A 22,476-nucleotide genomic window follows, 5' to 3' on the forward strand; every position below is an offset into this window, starting at 1 on the left:
TAACGTTTAAGAAAGACCTGTAATTTCTAAAAATGATAAACTTCCTTCTTTATTATATGATTAATTTATCTCAATTTAAAGTGCGAAATATATATAACAAAATATATATAACACATTTGGCACTTTAAAAGAAACCGGGTTTTAGGAAAAATTTTCTTAAAGCTTCGAACGATAACGGCAGAAGCCTTTAGATCGATAAAAAAATAAATTGTTGTTTCCAGGTCACTAGTAAAAGAGTTAAGTGGTCTAATGATAACCTTAGATAAATGCGATTGACAAGTGATCTGATTTGTGACACCTACAAACTTTATAAAATGGAAAAATTGATTTAATGTTCGAAATATTTACAATAAATCTATTTCTCACCCGAAAATCAAAGCTATTAGTAAGAATATTGATGAATCAGATAAACGAGTTTGGGCCATGTGGAAGGTCATCAACTTGTCATAAGAAGTTCGGCGGATCACTGTATTGATCTTAATGTAAACGTTATGCCACTTAATATGTGTAAAGTTCTGCCTATTGATTTCGGTGTCTGCAGTAATTTGTAATAAAGTTTGTGAAATAATGCCATTAAAGAATAGTAAAAATAGAAACATTTAATGCTTAGCTATTTCCTGAATAAAAGTTGCGTTAATGTTAGTTGACGTTCGATTCAAGTATGTTCAGAAAATTGTTTAAAAATCATTAAGGATTTATTCCGCCTGAAACAACACAGTGCATAATCTGCTTACACCAGATATTTCAGCACAAATAAATTATTTTTCCCATTTATAATCATACCGCGATATGTGCAAGTTTAAGTTTTATCAACTTTAAACTGTTTAAAATAAGTTTATACAAATATGAAGACCACCAAGTCATTTTAAATATAAATATTTACAACATATGTAACTTTAAAATCAACATAACAAGTGAAGAGTTGGCAAAACCTCAAGGACTTCAAGCCGACTCTTACATGCTCATCAGCATAAAACGGCATACGTCCATGCGAAATCACGATTAAAAGCGATGCTGATGAGTTTTGTAACTATTAACGGGAGTGTCATGTTTAAACCTGTTATAAACTCGTGGGTTTATAACTTTAAAAAGATTTCGTTTCATGGTTATCTCGACTGTTTATTTAGTGTCAATTTTTTAATTTCCGAAATCACGTAGTCTTCAATTAATACAAACTTGAAACGTTTGTAAATTATGATGTTGTTAAGATTTACTTTGTGATAATTTGAAATAATAACCAGAAGTGGTCACTTATTACGGAATATCAGTCTATTACCCGATAAGAAAACCCATTTCGGTATCAAACTTGTATACATAATACGTACATAGGAAGATAATAAGTGCGATGTTGTTTTAATAAACGAAAGTGACGTAAGCCATATGACCCAGATTGCCTTCCTTCTGCTCCTCTGTGTTATGCAAATATCATCTTAACAACGTAACATACACAAATTATAGAACACTTTCGTTATTAGGGTTTTCGTCGGGCGCGCTTTTTTCTTTTGGCCACTCACTTGTCGGCTTAAACATAAATATTTGTGTTTTATAATATAAATAAAATTTGTACTAAAACTAATATTTACAGTCTGGGTTTATGTAAGCATTAAAAGATCTCAGCTGTCTTCTTAAATATTTTCTAGTTCAATGAAATTTTTTGTTAAAAAAATTGATCCGGTAAAAAAGTTTGTTATATCATATATTTTATATATTTTACGTATTAATAGCAATATTGTCGAGTAAAGATGATTGCGGAAGAAATGACGACTTTTCCTTTTTAAACGTTATGACCATGATTTCATAAGCACTTAATAGCTTTAAATGCTGATGTAAACTGGACACAATGATAAATAAACAACTTACTAACATAAATCATTTCATTACTAAACAATAATTCCATTTATGGATTTTATAAGTGTTTTTGCTTTCAATTTCAAAGTATGTACAGTAAAATCTTGATATAACGGACCTCCTTTTAGTTGTTATTCATTGTTAGATTGTTGTATATTTTTATTGAACTAAAACTAGAACTAACACTAGACCTAGAACTAGAAACATGCTGCGTTTTGCCATCTTAAGAGACGCACGATTAAACCCGAATGTTTCTAGTTCTGGGTCTAGTATCAGTTTTAACACTAGGCCTACACCTAGGTCTAGTGTTAGCTCCAGGTCTAGTGTTAGCTGTCTTAAGAGTCGTACGGCTCTAGTTTTTCCCCATAACATTTTCCCATAAATATCCAAAAACATAAACAATTTTAACCCCTTTCTAACGCTCACAACAAATAAACTGTTTGAAGCCGTAAAATAGTTTGACCTTTATTCTCTTTGACTCGTAAATCATTTTAAAATTCTTTTTGTTAATATTTAATTACTTAATAAACAGAAATTTAATATGATGTCTATATTAGTTTAAAACACAAAGCGGCGAATCGGAAGGTTGAATGAACGCACTACCTGCACCACCATGGTCAGAAATGACCTTCGACGAGGTCGCGTGTTTGCCCACGAAATACCTGTTTGGTGTTGCGGCCGCAGCTGCAGTTACGTCTACTTCTGCTGCGGTAAGTTAGTTCGTGAAGTAATCGCAGATTTTCTAAGAAAATCAAACGCACTCCGATTACTATTAAGAATCCTTCTAAAACGTTAAGTATTTTGAGGACGTATCAATTGAGTTGAATGATACATTTTTTTCTTTTTTTGTGGTTAAGAATGTCACTATAAATTGATGCTATTTTTAGATGTTATATCACCATTACATATATGTCAGCGTTCATTTATTGTTTATGGGGTTCTTTTATTGGTTTGTTTTTCACGTTGGGTTATAAATAAAATATATTTATGCAATAATAATTTATATGGGAAATAACCAAATGGTTAAAATCAATTTAGTTTCGTTTAAGTAGATGTGGATAATAGATAAAGGATTGCATCGATTGCATGTAAATGCAGTAAGTTGTCTACGTGGCCCTTTTAAAAATAGAATTTAATTATTAGGTTGTCACTAATCTTGGAAAACAGGGCTTATGTACTTTTTTCCTCGCAACAATAACCTTGATTTTTTAATAAAGCTTGAGATTGGGGTTAGTTTTAAATTACAATAATGTAACAGACAATGCCGTAAGAATACCTACCAGGTAACAAATTCTACAAAGAAGTCTTACTGGTCTACTTTATCCTTGCTTTGATCTTTTTCTAAGAAATCTTTAGTGCATTTTAGAGATTGTAATTCTTGGAATCTCTATTGAGAGCTTAAACGGGACGGTTGATGAATACAAAGCGTTTTATTAATGCTTTATTTGAATCAAAAGTTTTTTATGTTCATCATTTTGATATTTTTTCGTTTTCATTCAGATAATCACTTTCAATTTTCTTGTAGTCTTGAAAGCATGTTGTAAGACTTGTAGAGAAAGTAAATTACTAGATGATTTTCTACACCACTTACGTTAATTTGTTCTTTAACTTCTTCAGCTTCCCATGGTATTTTGTTCTTTCCTGTTCAACAAGCTTTTATGTTTTAATAAGTTAATAAGCGGAAAAACTTTCAATGTTTTCTAAGTAGATGATAATAAATTTATTTTAATATGCAAAAAAAATAAATATCTCAACTTGGTCCTCCATCTGCTTTATCGTTTGCTCGAGTGTCGAAAGCTGGCATTAGAGGAATCTTGCAAAAATTAAAGTCTAGTCTTGGTAAAGTGCGTCCTTGGAGAAGTAGTAAATTAAAAGATAAAATTTGGTTTGATGAAGATGTACGTAAATAAGTAAAGCAGAAAATTTTAATAAGAAGGATGCAATTATTTCTGAACTCCGTAAAGAGAAATTCTGGCTTTGTTGTATTGTAAGCTAACATATAAAATGTAACGGGATCAATTTACATATCCACTACGAGTCGTACCCGTTTCATGTTTCCTTATTGTTAGATTCGACGATAAAGCTGCAAGATCTGAATCTTCTCGTAAATATTCTTTTATACCAATTTGAGAATTGTGGAATATAATATTGAGTTATAATGAACTTTTTCTTCAAACGTCATTAAATGACAACTTTGTTGTCGTGTTTACTCGCGGTAGAAGTAAGTCATTGTTGCATAACGACGGTTGGTAAGATCAACATAGCAAAAAAGTACTTCAGCGTTATGGCGCTAAAGTAAATTTCACTTTAGCGCCATAGCGCTGAAGCACATGTCACTTTAGCGCCGTATTGGAAAATAAGTTAATTGTCATTTTATTAAATTTATTAAAATTTATATTGCAATTATTTGCAACGTTTGAAGAAAAAATACTATGTTTTATTCGGAAGAGAAGCAGATTCGTTTGTGGCTGGTCCGTCATTGCCGGACTCACTTCGTTCGTCCGGCAAACTGTCGGACACGCCACAATTTTAACGGCTCATCTGTCATTAGCGACTCACTGCGTTCGTCGCTAAGCGACAGACCACGCCATAAAAAGCACTGCTTCTCTTCCATATAAAACAATATACTATTATATCTCGCTTACAGCTTTTGTGCATGATTTAAAATGTTTATATCAAACAAGCCAGAAATGTATGGGTTAAAAATTGACATATGTGACAATTCCTAAGTTTAGCTAGCTGAAGGAGATTGTCGTGTTTATGACATAAATATAACAATATTCAGAGTGAATTTGAAATCTTCTTCCGATTTGAAGAATCATAAATACCACAACTTTTATGAGTTATGCGTTTTACTATGTTTAAAAACATCTCTGAAAATGGCATTGCAGAAATGCATACCAAGCTTGCATCCAAGCAAGTGCAAATGATCCACCTGTGTTAATGTTATAACAAATATCCATTTTTAAACCAAATTGCACTTCAATTATCTATCAACAACGAATCTTCGCGTTTTGGAATGAAAATTATTGAATCGAAATGTGCAGTCAGCTAACTGTTTGTCAGTTATCTATCATCGTACATTGCCATGCAGAGGGACACCGAATAGACTTCGAACAAACAAAGGTGCTGGCTAGGGACAACAGATATTACCAAAGACAAGAGAAGCTATAGAGATCCATCGAAATAGAAAGTCTAGTGTTAGTTCAATTCAGTCTGGCCGTGAAAGCCTTCGTACTTAAATTTATAACTCAAGAAATTCTTGAAGATATATTCAACTGATAAAAATGTTGGACTCTACAGAACTTAGAATGACGGTATCAATAAATACAATATCGCGTGTATAATATTAAAAATAATTTTAATACTAACGGCTGAATGCATTTTATAAGAAAACGTTTTAAAGCTGAAGGCAAGAGTTGTTTGCAACTAATACATAGACTGTAAAATGGAATGAAATCGAGTCTTTAGCTTCTACTTAAAAAATATGTAATTTTAATACAGCTTGAAAATAACTTCATTTATTCCTTTCAATAATATATCGTCAGACAGCATCCCTGAAAACTCATTTTGGGTTTCTTCAACTATATTCACATTCATTGCATTGTGGAATTTTCAAACTTTTTATTAAACAAACCATGATGTGACTTTCTTTATGACCTTAACACCAAGATTAACACGTTAATTGCCAACCTGAAAATTGAAATATCGTGTGGTGGCCAAGTCCTTTTTTTTTTCTTACAATTAGTTTTTTCTACGCGATATCGATACCGTGTGATTGGCAATGAACGTGTTAAAGAATACGAAAGCATAGAAAAATTTTGATATCCTAAATAGAGCGGTGTCTCTTGGACACATCCAAGGGTATAATCAATTTCTCAAAAATGGCCATATTAGTGAGTCAGCAAGCTTACATACAGTTGCGAAGTAGAACATATGCTATGTCCAATAGCACCATCCAATCTAATCGTTCCACTTTCGTCGCCGCCGCTGCTCCTATTCAAGGCGAAAAAAAGTTTTTTGTAAACTATCACCATATCCACTGCGTAAGATTGAAACAAACGACGAGTTTTCAGCAATGTTTCAGCTCTCACACATTCCATGAGAGCAGTGCCAGTTCCAAGTAATGCTTTTCAGTCTTCAAAACGCTCTTTCTACATTTGAAAGAGTAACGACCAGGAAATTCCTGATGAGACGATATCATAGTCATATAGATGACTGGGATCAACATTTGGTATATCTACACAAATATTTCCACCACTACAATATCACGATTTATGATTATCTTCCTAAAATTACGCAGTTGGGATAAGCTTTCCAGATAATTCGTGCTTCAAGATTATTCCCTATGGCATCAGACTTTTAATAAGCTCATTTACATTACAAGACCTTATTATGCTCCTGAAGAAGTTATGTTCATTCCTGCATTCTACTTTTTGGATCTGACTCTGAGGAAAAAACACCAAATATCATTGAACATCAGAAGCCGCAAGACTCTTTCAGGTCACTTTAGGGGTTCTAAACAAAATAAGTTAGGTGCAAAGTTCTCGTTTCAAAGATTTTGATATTATGTGTTGACCGTAAGTTTGTTCTAACTTCAGGGGACCCTAATTAGATTCCTGAATTGCGCCACATTGAAGCATTGATTTTCTTCTAATATTTGCGAATATCGAGAGATCCAGTTTTTTGTCATGAATTGTTGCCGCCATTAAATTCGTTAAATTCATATATTTTGAAAACCCAAAAAAGATCTGAAACGGTGATGGAAACTTTCTATTATTATTTTGTTTAAATAAATATGTGAAACACGATCATGTTTAAATTAAATTAATTTAGTACCCCTATCGTTCTAAATTGCTCATTTATAAATATACAACTGAAACGTACGACCTACTTCACACTCGTAATTTCAGATAGTCCTATTATGTTCAATTTGATTTTCAATCAACAAAAATTACGTCATTGCATTTAAATAAGGATTTCATAGAATTCAAATTTATCTGTTCGTATTGTGTGTATATTAAGTCTGTTTTAATTTTCAATTCTAAGAAATTGGACTTTATTTTTACTCGCTATCAAAAGCATTTATCTCATCTTTTAACTAGCGATGACATGCAAATTTATTTAGTTGAAAAACCTTGAACTAAAAATATGCCTTTTTTTATGCTATTCACACATAAGGTCATATACAAATCAACAAATTAAAATTCACCTCATTTTTTCTAAATTAATACTAATTTTTAATATCACAAGAAAATCGATGAGATACCCAACGATCTCGTAATATTTGTGCCATCAATTCGAATTAATTGTAAAACTAGAACGAACTTTGAACTTAGTTCGTTACGCGGTCATCAACCCACTCAAAAACATAAGACGTTATGTTATTATACCGTCACATCTTAAGTACTATTTTCCAGCGCACTACTGATCGCCATTCGACCAATTTATCAATTTCAACCATATCTCTAATCGAATCCATACTGGCAGATGGAAATGTGACGACTCGATATTAACTCGCACAGCGTTGAAAGTGATTTTACAACACGTCCAAAGGCCGCTACTGTTATTATTTATTTTTCGATTCGGTTATTTTCTGCTATGGTTAGTTAATAGATTTGACATTGATTTGTTATTTCCCGTTAGAAAATTAAACACAAATCATTTTAGCTCAATTTATATCTTATACACATCATCATGTGTTATACAAGAATCTTTTTATTGATTGTAATTGACGTAAATAATTTTAAAATTAGAAAAGCTGTGGGATGATTTGAAGTAATACTCTTTTTGGAAATTATAACGTTTCCTTTGTATTCGACGGAAATCTCACAGCAATTATTTTTAAGCGATTTAAATCCAATTTTCCAATGGAATTAACCTATTTATTGATTGCCAGAAATAACCGTTAACTATTTTTAAATCTCAGCGTTTCCTCAGTCTTTCTTCATCTTTCATGTATTAGCTAATTCCATCTCTTCGTTATTATTTTGCCTTAGTACCGAAAATTTTTGTTTTTTATATTTCTTGTGTTGCCGCAGGGTTGAGTAATTAACAGGTTGCGGTTATTGTCAACTAATTATACTGCTGGATGCTCTTATGTGGGCATTAATAAATCAATGAAATTATTTTTAACTCCATATCAATTTAATGAATATCAACTGATATTAATTTATTTCATAATTTCTACCACTCACACTTCTATCTTATCACAATACAAACATTTCTTTCAATCTCATTTTTAATATAAGCACATCCATAGATGGATAATCTGACACCATTTAATCCACACAGAATGCGTTAATCGGAAACGGTTCTTTTTATTATGGTTTTTTTTTGCCAGTAATTATAATTTTATGCTTACGGGGTCTAACTGTAACAAACGAGGCGTTAAGCCGGCCGGTGATATCCTGCGGTAAGCGATTAGAAATTCCTGATAGGATCCCATTGTTACCGGTCGTAACGGCGTTCGCACATCGTGTACAGTTTTATCCATATCGGATGTTAATTCGAGTACGTCCGACGGCTATTTAAGTATCTATTATTACCCCCGTCAAACGGCATTATCGACTGTTTATTTCCTTTGACCTGTCAGTTTTAGTTTAGTGTTTATATGGTTTAGTTGGTGTGGATGTTCAGTGTTAATGTGATGTCTTTTTCAATGTTAAACATAAATTATGATTTTGGTAAGAGTAATTTGTGCTTAAGGAAATTATGGGTTTCTCAATGAAGTTTGTAATTAATTTTTTTTACAATGTTGATAACAGTGAGATATGAATCGTTATCTTGGTCACAAAATTTATCCATCAAACTGTTCATAGTAGAAATGATACACTTTAGAACATTTTCATAATTCTTGGAGATTCTTCTTTATTTTCTTCCATTTCTATTTGTTCTAAAAGTTTTATCACATCTCTTACGGTAACAGTTTCCTATTTCATGTCGAATGCAAGTCTGGCTTCAACAAAATTCTCCCGATAATCTTGTTCTTTTAGGTCCACTTTTACCATCTTCCTGATAAACTATCTAAGAGGTAATTACCATGGTTACAGTGGTTTTAAGCGCTCTCATTGGCTAACAGCGCCAATTTATCTATCGGGTAAATTTATCAAGAGGTGGTAAAAGTGTGCCTTAATCATGCATTAGTTCTGGAAGATCTTTATGCCAAATTTCATTTAAGTATTTTCTTGAAAGTTCATCCCTGACTTGATGTATTTAATATCTTTCAAAATATCAAAAAAACCGTAATAGCCTTGAGCTGTTTTCTGCGAAGTGTGTAACTGTCAATATTTCCCTGAATGTATTAAGTATTTTTATCCATTGGTCGCAAAGGAGATGTTCTATTGGGAAGCATGAAAACAACCTTGATTTCCATAGCTGTTTCTATTTCACTAAGATTTTGAGGATGTTCTAGAGCATTGTCTACAAGAAAAATTGGTCCATTTTCAGTAAAAGAACGTGTTCTTCTATTTCCATAGTTTCCATAGTCAAAAAAGTTTCTATACACGCGATTTAAATATGTATACATATTCTAAATACTGCCGTTAGAATGTCAAAGGTGTAATAGCCGTTTTGGGGTACCAATTTCTTATTATTTCTTCATCTATTGCTTTGTTTCAATGTCATGTTTGTAAATTTTTCTCCTTTTCGCTCTGTCCAATTTCATCCCACAGATGCTTGAAAGATTCATATTGGGCGATTGTTCCGGTTATTATCATCTTAAATAATCTCTGATATATTTTAATGATACTGTATTAAGTTGTTATAATTGAAATCGCAGAAACCAAAGTAACAGTGAATTAGTGCTAGTTTTTAAGGAAATAATATTTAGTTATTAATAACTCATACCAATTTATATAACTAATTATATATTATTATTAAATTGTCTTTATGCAAAAAACTGAAGTTTTAAACTTCCATTTCCTTAAACAGGTGAAATCGGGCATATGTCTAAATAATTTTTCTTCTCATAAATTACTAGAGCTTTCATACGAGAAAGTTTGTCGGTGAGCTAATAAATCACCCTTTACACAGTCCGCTAGATACATATCAAGTTGTGTCGATACACACCCATCTTTGTAACCTCGCTTATCATTTGCATAGTAAATAATAAAAATTACAGCCATTTTAAACAGAAATATCATATACTTATCCGATATTTTAAGTCATTCTGTAGATATTTCTGTTTACATCCTGCAACACATATTACATTAGCCATCATAAACACTGAAATAATATGTTATAGGGTTACGATTGTTGCTAGGCAATACAATAATAACTATTTCTATTGACAAACAATCGTGTTATGTTCTTTAAATGCTTCAATATTTTGTTAAATTGTTGTTTATTAGTGAAATCAGAGGTCTCCCTACTTAGGATTAACTCCATATATTATATATGGCTTTTGACGTCCAAGATATTAATAAAAAACAAGATCTGAATTCCAGTTCAAAAGAGCAAAACAAAAGTAAAGTTAAAAAGTCGCTATTTTTACTACAATTTTAAAATAGTTACTTGTTTACTTTTTGAATCTATTAGCTAGACTTATCAACATTTTGTAATCAGCCTGATATGTATTTAGTTCTTCTGTGAATATATCTCGTCTTAGATAACTTGGTTTAAATTGAGAAAGGTTACTTAAGATAATTAAGTCAATAATTACTTAATTTCATTAACATATGAATAATAGAAAATAATCTTTGTTGAACCTATTTTTGGTATAAAAATACAAAAGAAACCAACTTATTGTTAACTTTTTTTTTTCTATTAATTGTGTTACATCTGTTAATAAACTATTATTATTAGGGTTTTAATTAACACTTTCGGAGTTACGAGCATCATATAAATGATGTTTTATTTAAATGGATTTCTCTCCTTTTTGTCAATATTTATAGAGATTACATGCAGAGCAACATTCTTTCCGGTGACTTAATTTCAACATTTTACATCTGAATGTTTATCGTAATTATAAAGGCATAATTAAAATTGGAATCATCTTAATATAAAAAGCCAATCAAAATCTTGAGGTCGAAATAATTACAACACTTTCTCTTTATATACTTCGTACATGTGAGAAAGTAAAAAAAAAACGGTTAATTAGAATATGTTGTTATTTTTCCAATGTATCAGACGTGTTGCAAAATGAAGGCGCCGGCGCTTATTGTAACAAGACCGATTTTGTAATGTACCTTCGACTTATACGTGTACCGGCATTATAAAAGTGTGCGACAAGGTTGATTTTGATATTTAACTTGGTTAATTGTATAAGTACGGTTTATCAAAAAATACAAGAAAAATTACTTAACCTTTATGTATATATTAAGTTCGATAATGCAGTACCACAAGATGTCTCGTATTTGTCGGACTACCTTGTTATAATATACGTTTCTATGGATATTCATCGATTGCCAATTAAGTATCTTCAGATTTCATCATGTCTTCTCGAAGATTTGTAGATACAACTTCTATATAGTCTGATTCAAAAATAATTACTCTTTGAATAGTACATCTACAGCCATGAATGGTTTGTTGCCTGACTCTTCCGCAAACCATTCTTCTATATTTTGTTAGGTTCTGCATCTCGATTTTATAGCATCGCAATTCTTCAAGTGATAATTCGTCTTGTAAATGCTATTCAGTCTCTCATCATTGTTATTTTCATGATAATTGTATTGTTCTCTCGAATTTTAAATGTACCGTATTTTCTCGAATCTAATCCGCACCCTTTTTACAAATTTTGTATGCTCTAAAATCAAATGCGGATTACAATCGGATGTGGATTACATTGGAAAACCAACTTTTTTTACCAACATTGCATTTTTAAAATCGAGTTGCGGATTAGATTCGAGTGCGGATAAGATTCGAGAAAATACGGTATATATCTTTTCGTAAAACTGCATTCAGCAAGTTTTTTTTATAGTAGTCTTCATCATTTGAATCACATTTTGCTCCATAGGTGGAAGTTGTGCTTGTTTTTCAAGAAATGTACTACAGGAAAAAATAATTAGACACCATTCTACGAATACTTTTTTGGTATCCATGTTATATTAACAAGTTTTAATCTTTTAGGTATTCTCTTGTGCTTATTAATAAAAGCTTGAGTTTATATGTACTGTTAATATTAACATGAACATTGTAGACTTGCAACGTCTATTCAAACTGAAAGAAACTGCAGATCAATTCAGCATGCAAATTTCTACGCAAACAACTTTGCCTATGCAAACACAATCAATGGTCATTTCCAAAGCACCAACACAATGAAAATTGGAAGTCGATCCAACAGGTTATGCAGTTTAAATATCTTGAAGTCGATATATCAAGCAATAACAATACCAGACATGAAGTGAAACCACAGGCAACCAAAGCCGCAGTAATATTTGGTTGCCTACGGGAAGTAAGGATCTATAAAATCCTTACGCTGCCTAGATAAGAGTCGAAAATCAACAACCAAACAAGTCATGAGAGCTACAGAGACTTCTTACCATATCCAAATCATCGTTTTCTTTCAAGCTTTTCAACACCTTCGATTTGTTTCCTCTAGCATATCGCACAGTGCCTTCTTCTCTATATCTTCCAGCATGTCTCCGTTCCTGACATTATATGAAGTATTCGTTGCTAAACGCAGAATTCTGTTTCTAAATGATTCCAGTCTCTTCACATTCTTATGACTTCAAGATTTCTACTCCTTATGTCAACTGTTGCTGGAAACGGCGACTGTTTTCTTATCACGCCCTATTTGCGTGCTTATTATTGAAGAGAACACTGCATTGAACAATTTAAATCAATTAATATCCTGGAAGTACTGGAGATTACGGAGGAAGAAATTAGCAGTTTATCCCAAACACGGCACTCAAGGTGCTTCCCAAAAATGCAAGATGATGTACGAAGATAGTAAGGGCATAATAAAATGGTACTCCCAAAACTTTCCCAAAACCGGAAAAGGATGCATCACAGCCCGGGAATAGAAGAGAATCAATTTGGATTCAGGGAACGTAGAGGAGCTGTACAGCAGGCAGTGAATTTTAAAATAACATGAAAACACCGGCAATTATATAACATGTTGCTCAAATAGTGCCTAATACGTGCATAGTTTCGTCAACCCATTCAGAACATTAACTCACCAGTGGAAGAGGGATAACATTCAAGGAATATTATTAATTTTCCACTCATCAATATTTTAAATGTAAATCAACGGATATGAGCTTAATGGAAAATCCACTTTAAAATGACGTATTTTGGAATCTTGTTTTTCTTCTTATCACTCATTCATTTGATAATATTGCATTTAAAACTCAAAGATTGTGGGACGTCATATATCGAGATTGGGTACATTTTATTTTACTTAGATAGACTTCTTACACTAATTTTGCATAATAAAGCTGTTGACATGACTTCTTGCTAGGTAAATAAATTCGTAAATATGATTACTTCGTTTCTTTTTTAACCAAAAACCTTCAAAGATTTTATCCAAGAGAAGATTAAATTTTGGAATATATCGAAACGATAGCAAAAAGGGAAAATACTTCAATTTTGTCTGTATATTAAATATGATATAAAGCCACTGAAAGAAGTCCATGATGTCATAACTCAGAAATTAATATAGATAAAATATGCGTATTGATAAAACAACATTTTGCTTCGCTCTATATATTTATTTTGCTACTAAAATCAATCTTTTTTGCGTTACGTCCTTCTCTTTTCTTTGATTATATTTGTTAATTATTATTATTAATTCGTATTATTATTGTTGTATTTTGCACACGATGTAAACTAAATTTCATTAGTCAGTAAAACCTTTGTATGTAGAATTTGCGCTGTAGATGATTCAATAACTAAATAAAGACAAATAAATATACACGTTCAATAAAAATTGATATATTTAATTAAATTAAAAGATGTGCTGAATTAAAAGAAATCCTTGGTTACTGTTTGTTTACATTGATTATATAATAAAATAATAAATATGGGTTGATTTGATACAATGACCTTATGAATCGTAGTATGAATCACCACTTTTGCTAACTAAATAAGAAGGATGAGTAATAAAATCTCCCTTCCCGTTACATTTCAGGCATGTCGGGAGTAACGTTGACGTCGGGGACGACGACATCCGGCACGACGGTGAATACGGGGGCCGTCGAATTAACTGATAGCGGGGGCAGAGCCCTAAAACTTCAAACGGATGCCCCGCACTTGGTCAGCATGGGAGGAGGTAGACTCAGCACGGCGGTTACCTTGCACCCATTACCACAAGGTAAGAACATAAAAGAAGTGAAAACAGAAAAAAAAATATAAAAAGACACAATTTCTTTAAAAATACATCGAGTGTAGTTTTGGTTGATATTCTTGGAACGAATTGAAAAAAATTAAAGTTAAGCTTACGGTTTCCGGTAGTTGTTTCTTGGGCGGCTCGACCCTTTATGTTCTTTCTTAAAATAAGTCTCCGGCGCCAATTGTGATTCCGCCACCAACACACACGGTGACTTTACGCGCGTTTTAATCCTATTTTAAGATATGGTTCCTAATGGGATGGTAAACGACTTCGGCTTTAACGAAAAGGGTTTCAAAGAAATACGAAAAGAAAAAACTCTGATGCATGAAAATATACATCGAGGATGATTTTACAGCGCCATACTAGTCATGTTTTAAAGATCATTTTATATAAGTAAACCGAACCTGCAAAGTACAGGTTTGCTTATTGCTTTTTATTTTAAAGTTGGTTAAAATCTTAAAATAGGCGAAGTCTGGTTTATTCCAGAAGACGGAAATCAGTTCAAGGGAATCTTGTTTGGATTTGCGTATTTATTCAGCAAATTGAATGCTCTTTACACTGGTGTGAATCTCTTCTCGCTATTTATTTCGTGATTGTAAAGGTAAAATTTCAAGCATTTTAAATACTTCAATAAAAAAGTCTTAAGAGTTAATTAAAATTTCTTCGCAACATACTTTTAAGATGAATTAGATGTCAGTATGATATACAGATGTGGACCAAACGGCTTTATGTACACATGTGTACCAATTAGTTATTCAGTCATCGTGTTGATAGAGTCTTCGTATGTATTCTCGATTAAAACACAGTGTATTCACGTGCTGATATTACTTGCACATGTTGAATGTCAATAATTGCTTAAATTCTTTCTAATACTTACTTCTATAATTTAGTTTTATGTATGCGGGTTATAAATACACTGGCCATTCATTGAAATTAGATACCTACATATAAACAACGGGTTTTATAAGGGGCCTCCTACAGAGGAAATGAGAGAAATTGATGTCTATTTATATTAAACGATCGTTAAATTAATCGGCAAACGTAGTTTGAAGAAAATTGTATTTATTTATTATCTACACTTTCACAAATACTACATTTACGATCATTATTAACGATTTCTAATAACTTTATACCAATTTATTTTTTTATATATTTTAGGTTGTTTATTAATATGTTTTTAATCATTTTATTTTAGGTAGAGTAACTTTGGGAAGTAGTCCAGCAGCAGATATTAAAGTTCAAGGTACTGGGGTACTACCAATGCATTGTCACATAGAAAATTGCGATGGAATAGTAACAATTTACCCTCTATCCGAAAATTTGTGCATAGACAGCGTTCCAGTAACAGGAGCAACTCGTTTATCTCAAGGTAAAAGGTGCAAAATCGAACTTAACTCTCTCGGTATTAATACAATGCTGTTTTCATATTTTATAGGTGCCATGTTAACAATAGGTCGTTCAAATTATATGCGATTTAATCACCCGGCTGAGGCTAAACTAATAAAGGCAGCTCTACCAAATTCAAGGATTTCAATGACGCCTATGTCTTTCGAAGTCGAAAGTGGTTATCAATCCCCAAAGTACGGTAAAAAACCGCCGGTGGTGCCAAGAAAGATCTCTACCTCACGAGATTCTCTATCCGATGACGAAAAACCGTCGAGTATAATGACTAAAGTAACCAAATTCGAATATTTAGCCGCTCAAAATTTAAAGAAATCGATCTCACCGAAAGTGTTCTCATCGAATTTGGTTACCGTAAATATGCCGGCTAAAGACGTTTTAGGAAAAACGCCGCCGGATTTGCAAACGTTTGCTAAGAATCTCCCTCAATCCGCTTTGAATTATTCCGAACTAAACCACACTGAAAAACAAAAAATTAAAACGCCCGACAGACAAATTTTCGGTAGGAAATCTCCAAATTACGTGAACGTTACATTAAATGAAACAAAAACCATCAACAACCGAGTGGTGATATACGAGAACGGATGCGTGCCAAAACACCAGAAAGTGGGAAACGACGGCGCTAATGACCTGAATATCATCAATAACAGGAATTGCGGTACGACGACAACGCAGAATTTGAACAAGACCGTGAACGTCAGCAGGACAACGACTTCGTCACCTTGTTTTAATAATACTTCCTGTAACGGAAACTCGATCAATATCAATCAACAACAGTGTTGCGATTCTGCTGATATGTACAAGTGCGTGCCAGCTGTTTGCGGAGTTTCCGGACACTTGGAGGATGTTGCTTTAAGAAAGAATGAAGCTGAATTGCGTAGAAATCAAGTGAGTATTACAGGTATTACATAATTATTATTAAGTGGCATTACCGGCATTACGTTTCAACCTTTCATGTCATTTTCGCTTAATTGCAATTTAATTAACTGTATATACGCACACCATATTTAAAACATTTTTTGAAATGTTTAATAACAATAAAATGGAAAAATGTTATATATGAAAGTAATTCTTTTCGTTTTTGAAAAAGTCTCTAAATTCCAGACTGTTTATTAAAAAAAAACCTTTTTTCCCACATCAATTAAGTATCTATAGTTGTAATTTAGTTGTATAACACGTTTACTGTACCATAAATATCCTCAATAATGTGTGGAAAAAGTTCATTTCAAAACGAAACAATTTTCACTTCACAAAACTTTTGTGGTTTATATTTACTGGTGGTTATCAACACAATCATTATTATCAGCTACATTCAAGTTAATATGTATAGTAATATTCTCCTTCATTGAGTATTTCATGTATGTTTACTCTTATTAACATTTAAAACCTATATAGAAAAGATTATAGTGATTAAGTAGCTACATCTTCTACTTGTTTAGATTCCATTGGTCGCAAAAATAAGAAATTTGTGGCGTGATCGTGGCAATTTAATATCCATTTGTATCTGTTATGACGAGTGCATGTAGCCGACTAATGTAGTTGTGTATTAGGATATGAGTAGAGATACATTTCTATTATCATTATATAGTGTAATGTAACAACTAAACCTTCTATAAAAAAATATTCTGAAATTAAATCAAGAAAATTTAATTATATGCTTCTCAAATTATGATAAATTATTAGTTGTAATGTTTTGGAATTGAATTTAGGGTTGCATAAGTGCAATACGCAAAACCGTAATTTAACTTCTAGATATTCTTTGATTAATTAAAATTAAAGTATTACTTTTAAATCAATGTTTCATACAAATAAAAGTATTTAAAGTTATTACTATCATTTCATCTCCAGAATTGATGAATTTATTTTAAAGCTCAGCTGTGGAATACCAACAATAATACAACGGTAATATCAAATAGATACGCATTTAAATTCAGCAGTACGTGCAGAATTGTATATTAAACTTATCCTTTGTTTCCGGTCAGTGAAACTAGTCATAAAAAGTTAATACATGTGGCCACACAGGTCAAATTATTTTATGTATACAATAGAATAGTGATCAGAAAAAGTTCTTTAACTTGACACAAAGAATATCGAAAGTATTGCGAAATACATAAAAGAAAGTCTTCAAATGTAATGTAATCAGGGACTTTTAATGTGACTGAATTTTAATCTGCATCATATTCGTATAATATTACGTCAAGAAACCTAAAAATCCTATCTAGATTTTTAGTTGTTCAATATTTCTTTCAAAATATTTACTATATGATAACTATATCCCTTTTTTAATTATACTTAAAAGATATCTTATTGTATCCCAAGGATTAATTTTTCATACTTAAGCTTCCTATCTAAGCTGTATCTCAGATTATTAGCTTCTTTAAATAATGATAAGGAATAGCTGAATCGCACATATCTTCCTGGAATTAAAGAGGTTTTACATGTCGCTCCATTCCACAATTAAATTGACTGATACTTGCATCCTGTCACATAACAAGCAAGCTTACCCGAATTAGTCTACGGCTTGTTGAACTTAAAGTTGTAAACTCTACGGCAATCGCTACTCAAGTAACACACCGAGTTGTTTAATTATCTCGTCTTTATAGCTACATTGCCGAATATAAGGGGTTCACATTGATTTGTCCACTAAGGATAAAATATTTTCAATTATAAACCTCACCGTTTTGACAGTCTTGGAAATATTTAAAATCTTTTTTACTGTTTTTTCGCATCTCGGTTTTCTTAAAGGAATTAATCTTACTAAGTTTATTTTTCTAAATTATTTGCTATAATAATAGGGTTTCACTTTATTCTTATGTACTAAAGTATATTATAGTCTTCACTGTTCTTTGCACTAACATTAAATTTATATGTATTCAATTTCTAACATTAACTTCCTAATACATTTATTTAAACAAACTTTTCTGAACATCATCCTACGCACTTCGTAATCGGTATTTTAGTTTATTTTGATAGTTGTCGAAATTATAAAGAGGATCTATATCACTTGACGTGCTAACTGAGCAGTGCGTTATTATTAAAAGAAAAGCATAAAAACAGTTTTTGTGTCAAATTCGGTAAGTTTTAACAAATAATCGTTTTAACAAATACCTCGGGTTGAGCTTATCTATTTCTAAGGTAAGCTTTTGTGAAGATCATACTAAAAAATCACAATATATCTATTATCGTTATTATCCTGGTTTATAGAACTTCAGACATCTAAAGATTAAGACTATTTTTAGGTCCTACTTGTTTTTTGTCGTGTATAAGTACCTACTTATATTATCCTACTATCATCTACGTATGAAAATGTTTACAAAAATTCGCAGAAAAAAGTTCATAGAAAACATGCATTCAAAATGTCTTACGAGAGGAAGTTCGACGAACGTCGTGTACGTCCTGTATCTAAAATATCAATGGGGTATGGATCAACGTCGAGCACACTAAACAAACTGTCAATGCATATCTGGCGGGCTAATTAAAGCGCCAGATGACCGAAAAATTCTAAAGGTCTTGACGCCATTCGAGTTACAGAAATTTAAGTCTAGGTATCTGGAGTCATGAGCAATTTTATTAAACTACGACAAGATACAATAAGAAATTGGAAGAAGTAATTTTCTAATTACTAAACTAAAACTAGAAACTTACGGGTTATGCCAGTTCAAAAGTGACAAAAAAGGTGGATAGTTGACAATATATACTCTATAATTGTTATGAGCTAATTACCATTTCCTAATTGCCGTGTTCGTTGTTGAGTGGTAGAATCCGTCATGGAGTCCAAAAAAACTTCTGGGTTCGACTTAGCTCTCTACCATCCCTGGTGGAAGTGACTACTCCTGGCAAGTATTTTCGTTTTATCGAAATCTATTTTATGGTATACTTTTTCTAGTCTGCTGTCCCGTTCGTGTTCCTTTATACTGATATTCGAAGTTCCGTTCGTATTGCCCGGCCATATTTGCACACGCGTTCCGTTATACCTGAAACAAAGGAAAGACAGATTAAACCTACAGTTTGATTACTTTCCCTATCTGTAACCTGTAGTCCATTCTCCTTGTTGGTCCGTTGGATGTTCTTGAACATATAATCACTCTTTTCTTGGCTCTTTGGAAAGAAGTGCAAATTACGGACATCTTCTGTTGTTGGTGGTAGTGTGCGTTTTCTGCCAGTACACTTCGTGTTTAAGTTATCCATTGTTGGTTCAAGTTACTGATTACTAATACATCGAGAAATGGCTGATTTTCCTTTTCTTCTGTTTTGCCTTTGTTTGCCATATTTCCAGATGACAAAATATATATTCATATATTATTATTTTATTCATAGTGCTTAGTAAATATTACTGTTTAGAAGGTGAAATTCGGAATCTGTATGATAACATTTTTAGGAAATCTCTTCTTTGTAGTGCATCCAGATGATTGGCTTGCTGGATTGCTTTTAGAAAATAATGCTACTTACAGTTAGTATTGTAAAAAATATAAACATCACTAGTTCATCCAAACTTTGACGATTCCTGCTATGTATAAGTACTAATAAGCCACCAAAAACGTTTAGTTCAATAAAATATTTGGATGTGATTTCCATTCTTCTAGAAAATTTTTGTTTCATCGATTCAAAATACTGGTTTGTATATCAAACTATATGTCCAAGATGTCTGTGAATAATAATAATAATAAAGTTGATTTCGGAAAAAAAAAATGTACAAATCAACAACGTTATAAAAGTAAAGTATGTACCATAATATACAAATACAAGAATCATCATAGAAATAGTAAATCACATAAAGTTTCTTTTTTATTAAAAAAGTAAGCGAATAAATTACAGACAAAATTTCGCCACATTTAAGTAATTTTAATAGACGCCAGTACAAAGGTCGCATTTCGATATTAACATATTTTTAACTCTTGAGTTAAATTTCTGGGGATTTAACAATTTGAAATTGTTAAGCAATTATTGTATAATTTAGCACATTGAAAATGAACACCCTGTTGTGTTACATTTAATCTATGAGTTGATAACTCAAAAAGATCTTTATGGCGGCGAGTGTTATAACTATTTAGTTGACAGTTAGTTGTAAACTCACTTTTATGATTATGAATATAGTTCAAGCACGCCAAGATATAGGTGGCAGGAATAGTAAGTATACAGTGCCTTTGAAACGACAACATACAAGTCTCATTTGTATTAAGGTTATCAAGGGCACGTACACACCGTTTTTGTAGAAGAAACACTCTTCCGACACGTGAAACTGTCGGAAAAGTAAGCCGCCCTAGCGACTTCAAAACCAGCACAAACCCTCAATTTGCGCACCCAATATATATATCACTCACTAGTCGCTTACATCGGATCAAGATGAAAACTTAAAAACTTCACGCTTGATTCTTCTCGTTGAAAAAATTTCATAAATTGGGTTTATCATTATTTAGTACCAATCTATTTGCTCTCATCCAAACAGTCACCATGTGCAGAATTTCAGTACTTTTGTTGTTAATTAATTAATAAATTCCACTGTATTCGCACTACACACGTCTTGTCGTCGGCGTAAATGCAGGAAGTAACTCCAGTCACATAGTCCGGCAAGTCATTTACATATATGTATAATAAAAAGTAAGGGGCCAAGGATTGACCCTTGAGGGACCCGCAGACACATTTCTTCATAGTGGAAATTTCTCCATTCCAGTAGATACACTGATACCTATAAGATTCAATCAGTTTATAGGATGTACCTCTTATTCCATAAAAGTGCAATTTATTTAGAAATAAACTGTGATTTACAGTATCGAAAGCTTTACTGGGAATTTTTTCAAATTCATCATGTGCCGTTGTTAATCTCATTCATGTTCCTGATTATTGCAGAGGTCGTAGATTTGACAACTCTGTAACCATGCTGGCATTCTGTTAAAAGTTAATTAATATCATACTTATCTAGAAAACTGACAACTCGGCGCTTAATGATTTCTTCGAAAATTTTTTAAAAAATAGGCAATTAGACGATAATCATATTTACTCATCTCCCTTCTTAAATACCGGAAAGATCCTAGCCGCCTTAAGTTTGTCTAGAAAAAATCCAGACTATGCATTTGTTTAATATCAATGTCAAAATTGGAGCTATTTTAGCAGTCACCTATTTAATTATATATGTTGAGCATCCATAGATGTCTTCAGTTTTTTCACTTTTAGACCTCTAATAATATCACCTACCTCAGTGTCATCAGTCAATCCGAAAAAACACGAATTCACATTGTTTTATTTGTTTTCTTTAGGTACTTCTTTGATAATTGGAATGATGGCGTAATTTTGTGAAGCAAAGACTGCACCTCGTCCAAAAAATATTCATCGAAACCTGCAGCATTTAAAACCTTATTAGTTTGTACTTCCATTCTTAAGTTCTGTCGCTGACCATTTATCACCTCTCACATTTTTTTAATTTTGATTATCTGCATTTTTTATCGCATAAAAATAATAATAAATATTCTTGTTTGTACTTTTTATAAATATCATATGATTCAATATTTCTCACGTTTGATGCCAACATTCCCAGAAATTTCACAATATATTTTTTAATATGTAATTCAGTTGGTTTGTAATTAATTGTTGGAATAAATTATGCCAACAAATAACCGCAGTTTATAAAATAGTGAGATCGAAATGGATTTTTGGCCTACTTTGTTCCGTTTCTGAATCGTTTTCACATTCCTCAACGTCATCTTGAGAAGCAATATCACTCTCTTCTCCCGAGATCTCTCTTCGAGATGTGATAATCATCAGAATCATTACGTTGTCAGTATTCGATGTTTTCAATTAGGCAATGTTGCAGGAGTACTACGCTAGATTTAGGAGACAGCGCAACTATGTTGGCATCAGCTATGAAATTGGCAACATCTAAAATCAACAACAAAGCATTACATCGTCTGGCTCCAATCTATGAAACTATTTCTTGGGAAAGTCTCAGGTATCATTTAGAT

At 32.2% G+C, this 22,476-nt stretch overlaps 1 protein-coding gene across 2 annotated transcripts in view; it reads left to right on the forward strand.

Moving 5' to 3' along the window:
• The window catches only part of LOC111416530 (pleckstrin homology-like domain family B member 1), a 60,601-nt gene that overhangs the window by 6,790 nt on the left and 31,335 nt on the right, over positions 1 to 22,476 (forward strand). The window contains exons 2-4 of one of the 2 annotated variants that reach the window (XM_071196999.1): positions 13,919 to 14,101; positions 15,315 to 15,488; positions 15,555 to 16,408. In XM_071196999.1, the coding sequence (XP_071053100.1) occupies positions 13,921 to 14,101; positions 15,315 to 15,488; positions 15,555 to 16,408 (1,209 nt within the window). In that variant the 5' untranslated portion in view covers positions 13,919 to 13,920. The remainder of the gene's footprint in view (positions 1 to 13,918; positions 14,102 to 15,314; positions 15,489 to 15,554; positions 16,409 to 22,476) is intronic. The other variant, XM_071197002.1, reaches the window with a different exon arrangement.

Source organism: Onthophagus taurus, chromosome 1, assembly GCF_036711975.1.
Source record: "Onthophagus taurus isolate NC chromosome 1, IU_Otau_3.0, whole genome shotgun sequence".
NCBI classification, from domain to species: Eukaryota; Metazoa; Arthropoda; class Insecta; order Coleoptera; family Scarabaeidae; genus Onthophagus; species Onthophagus taurus.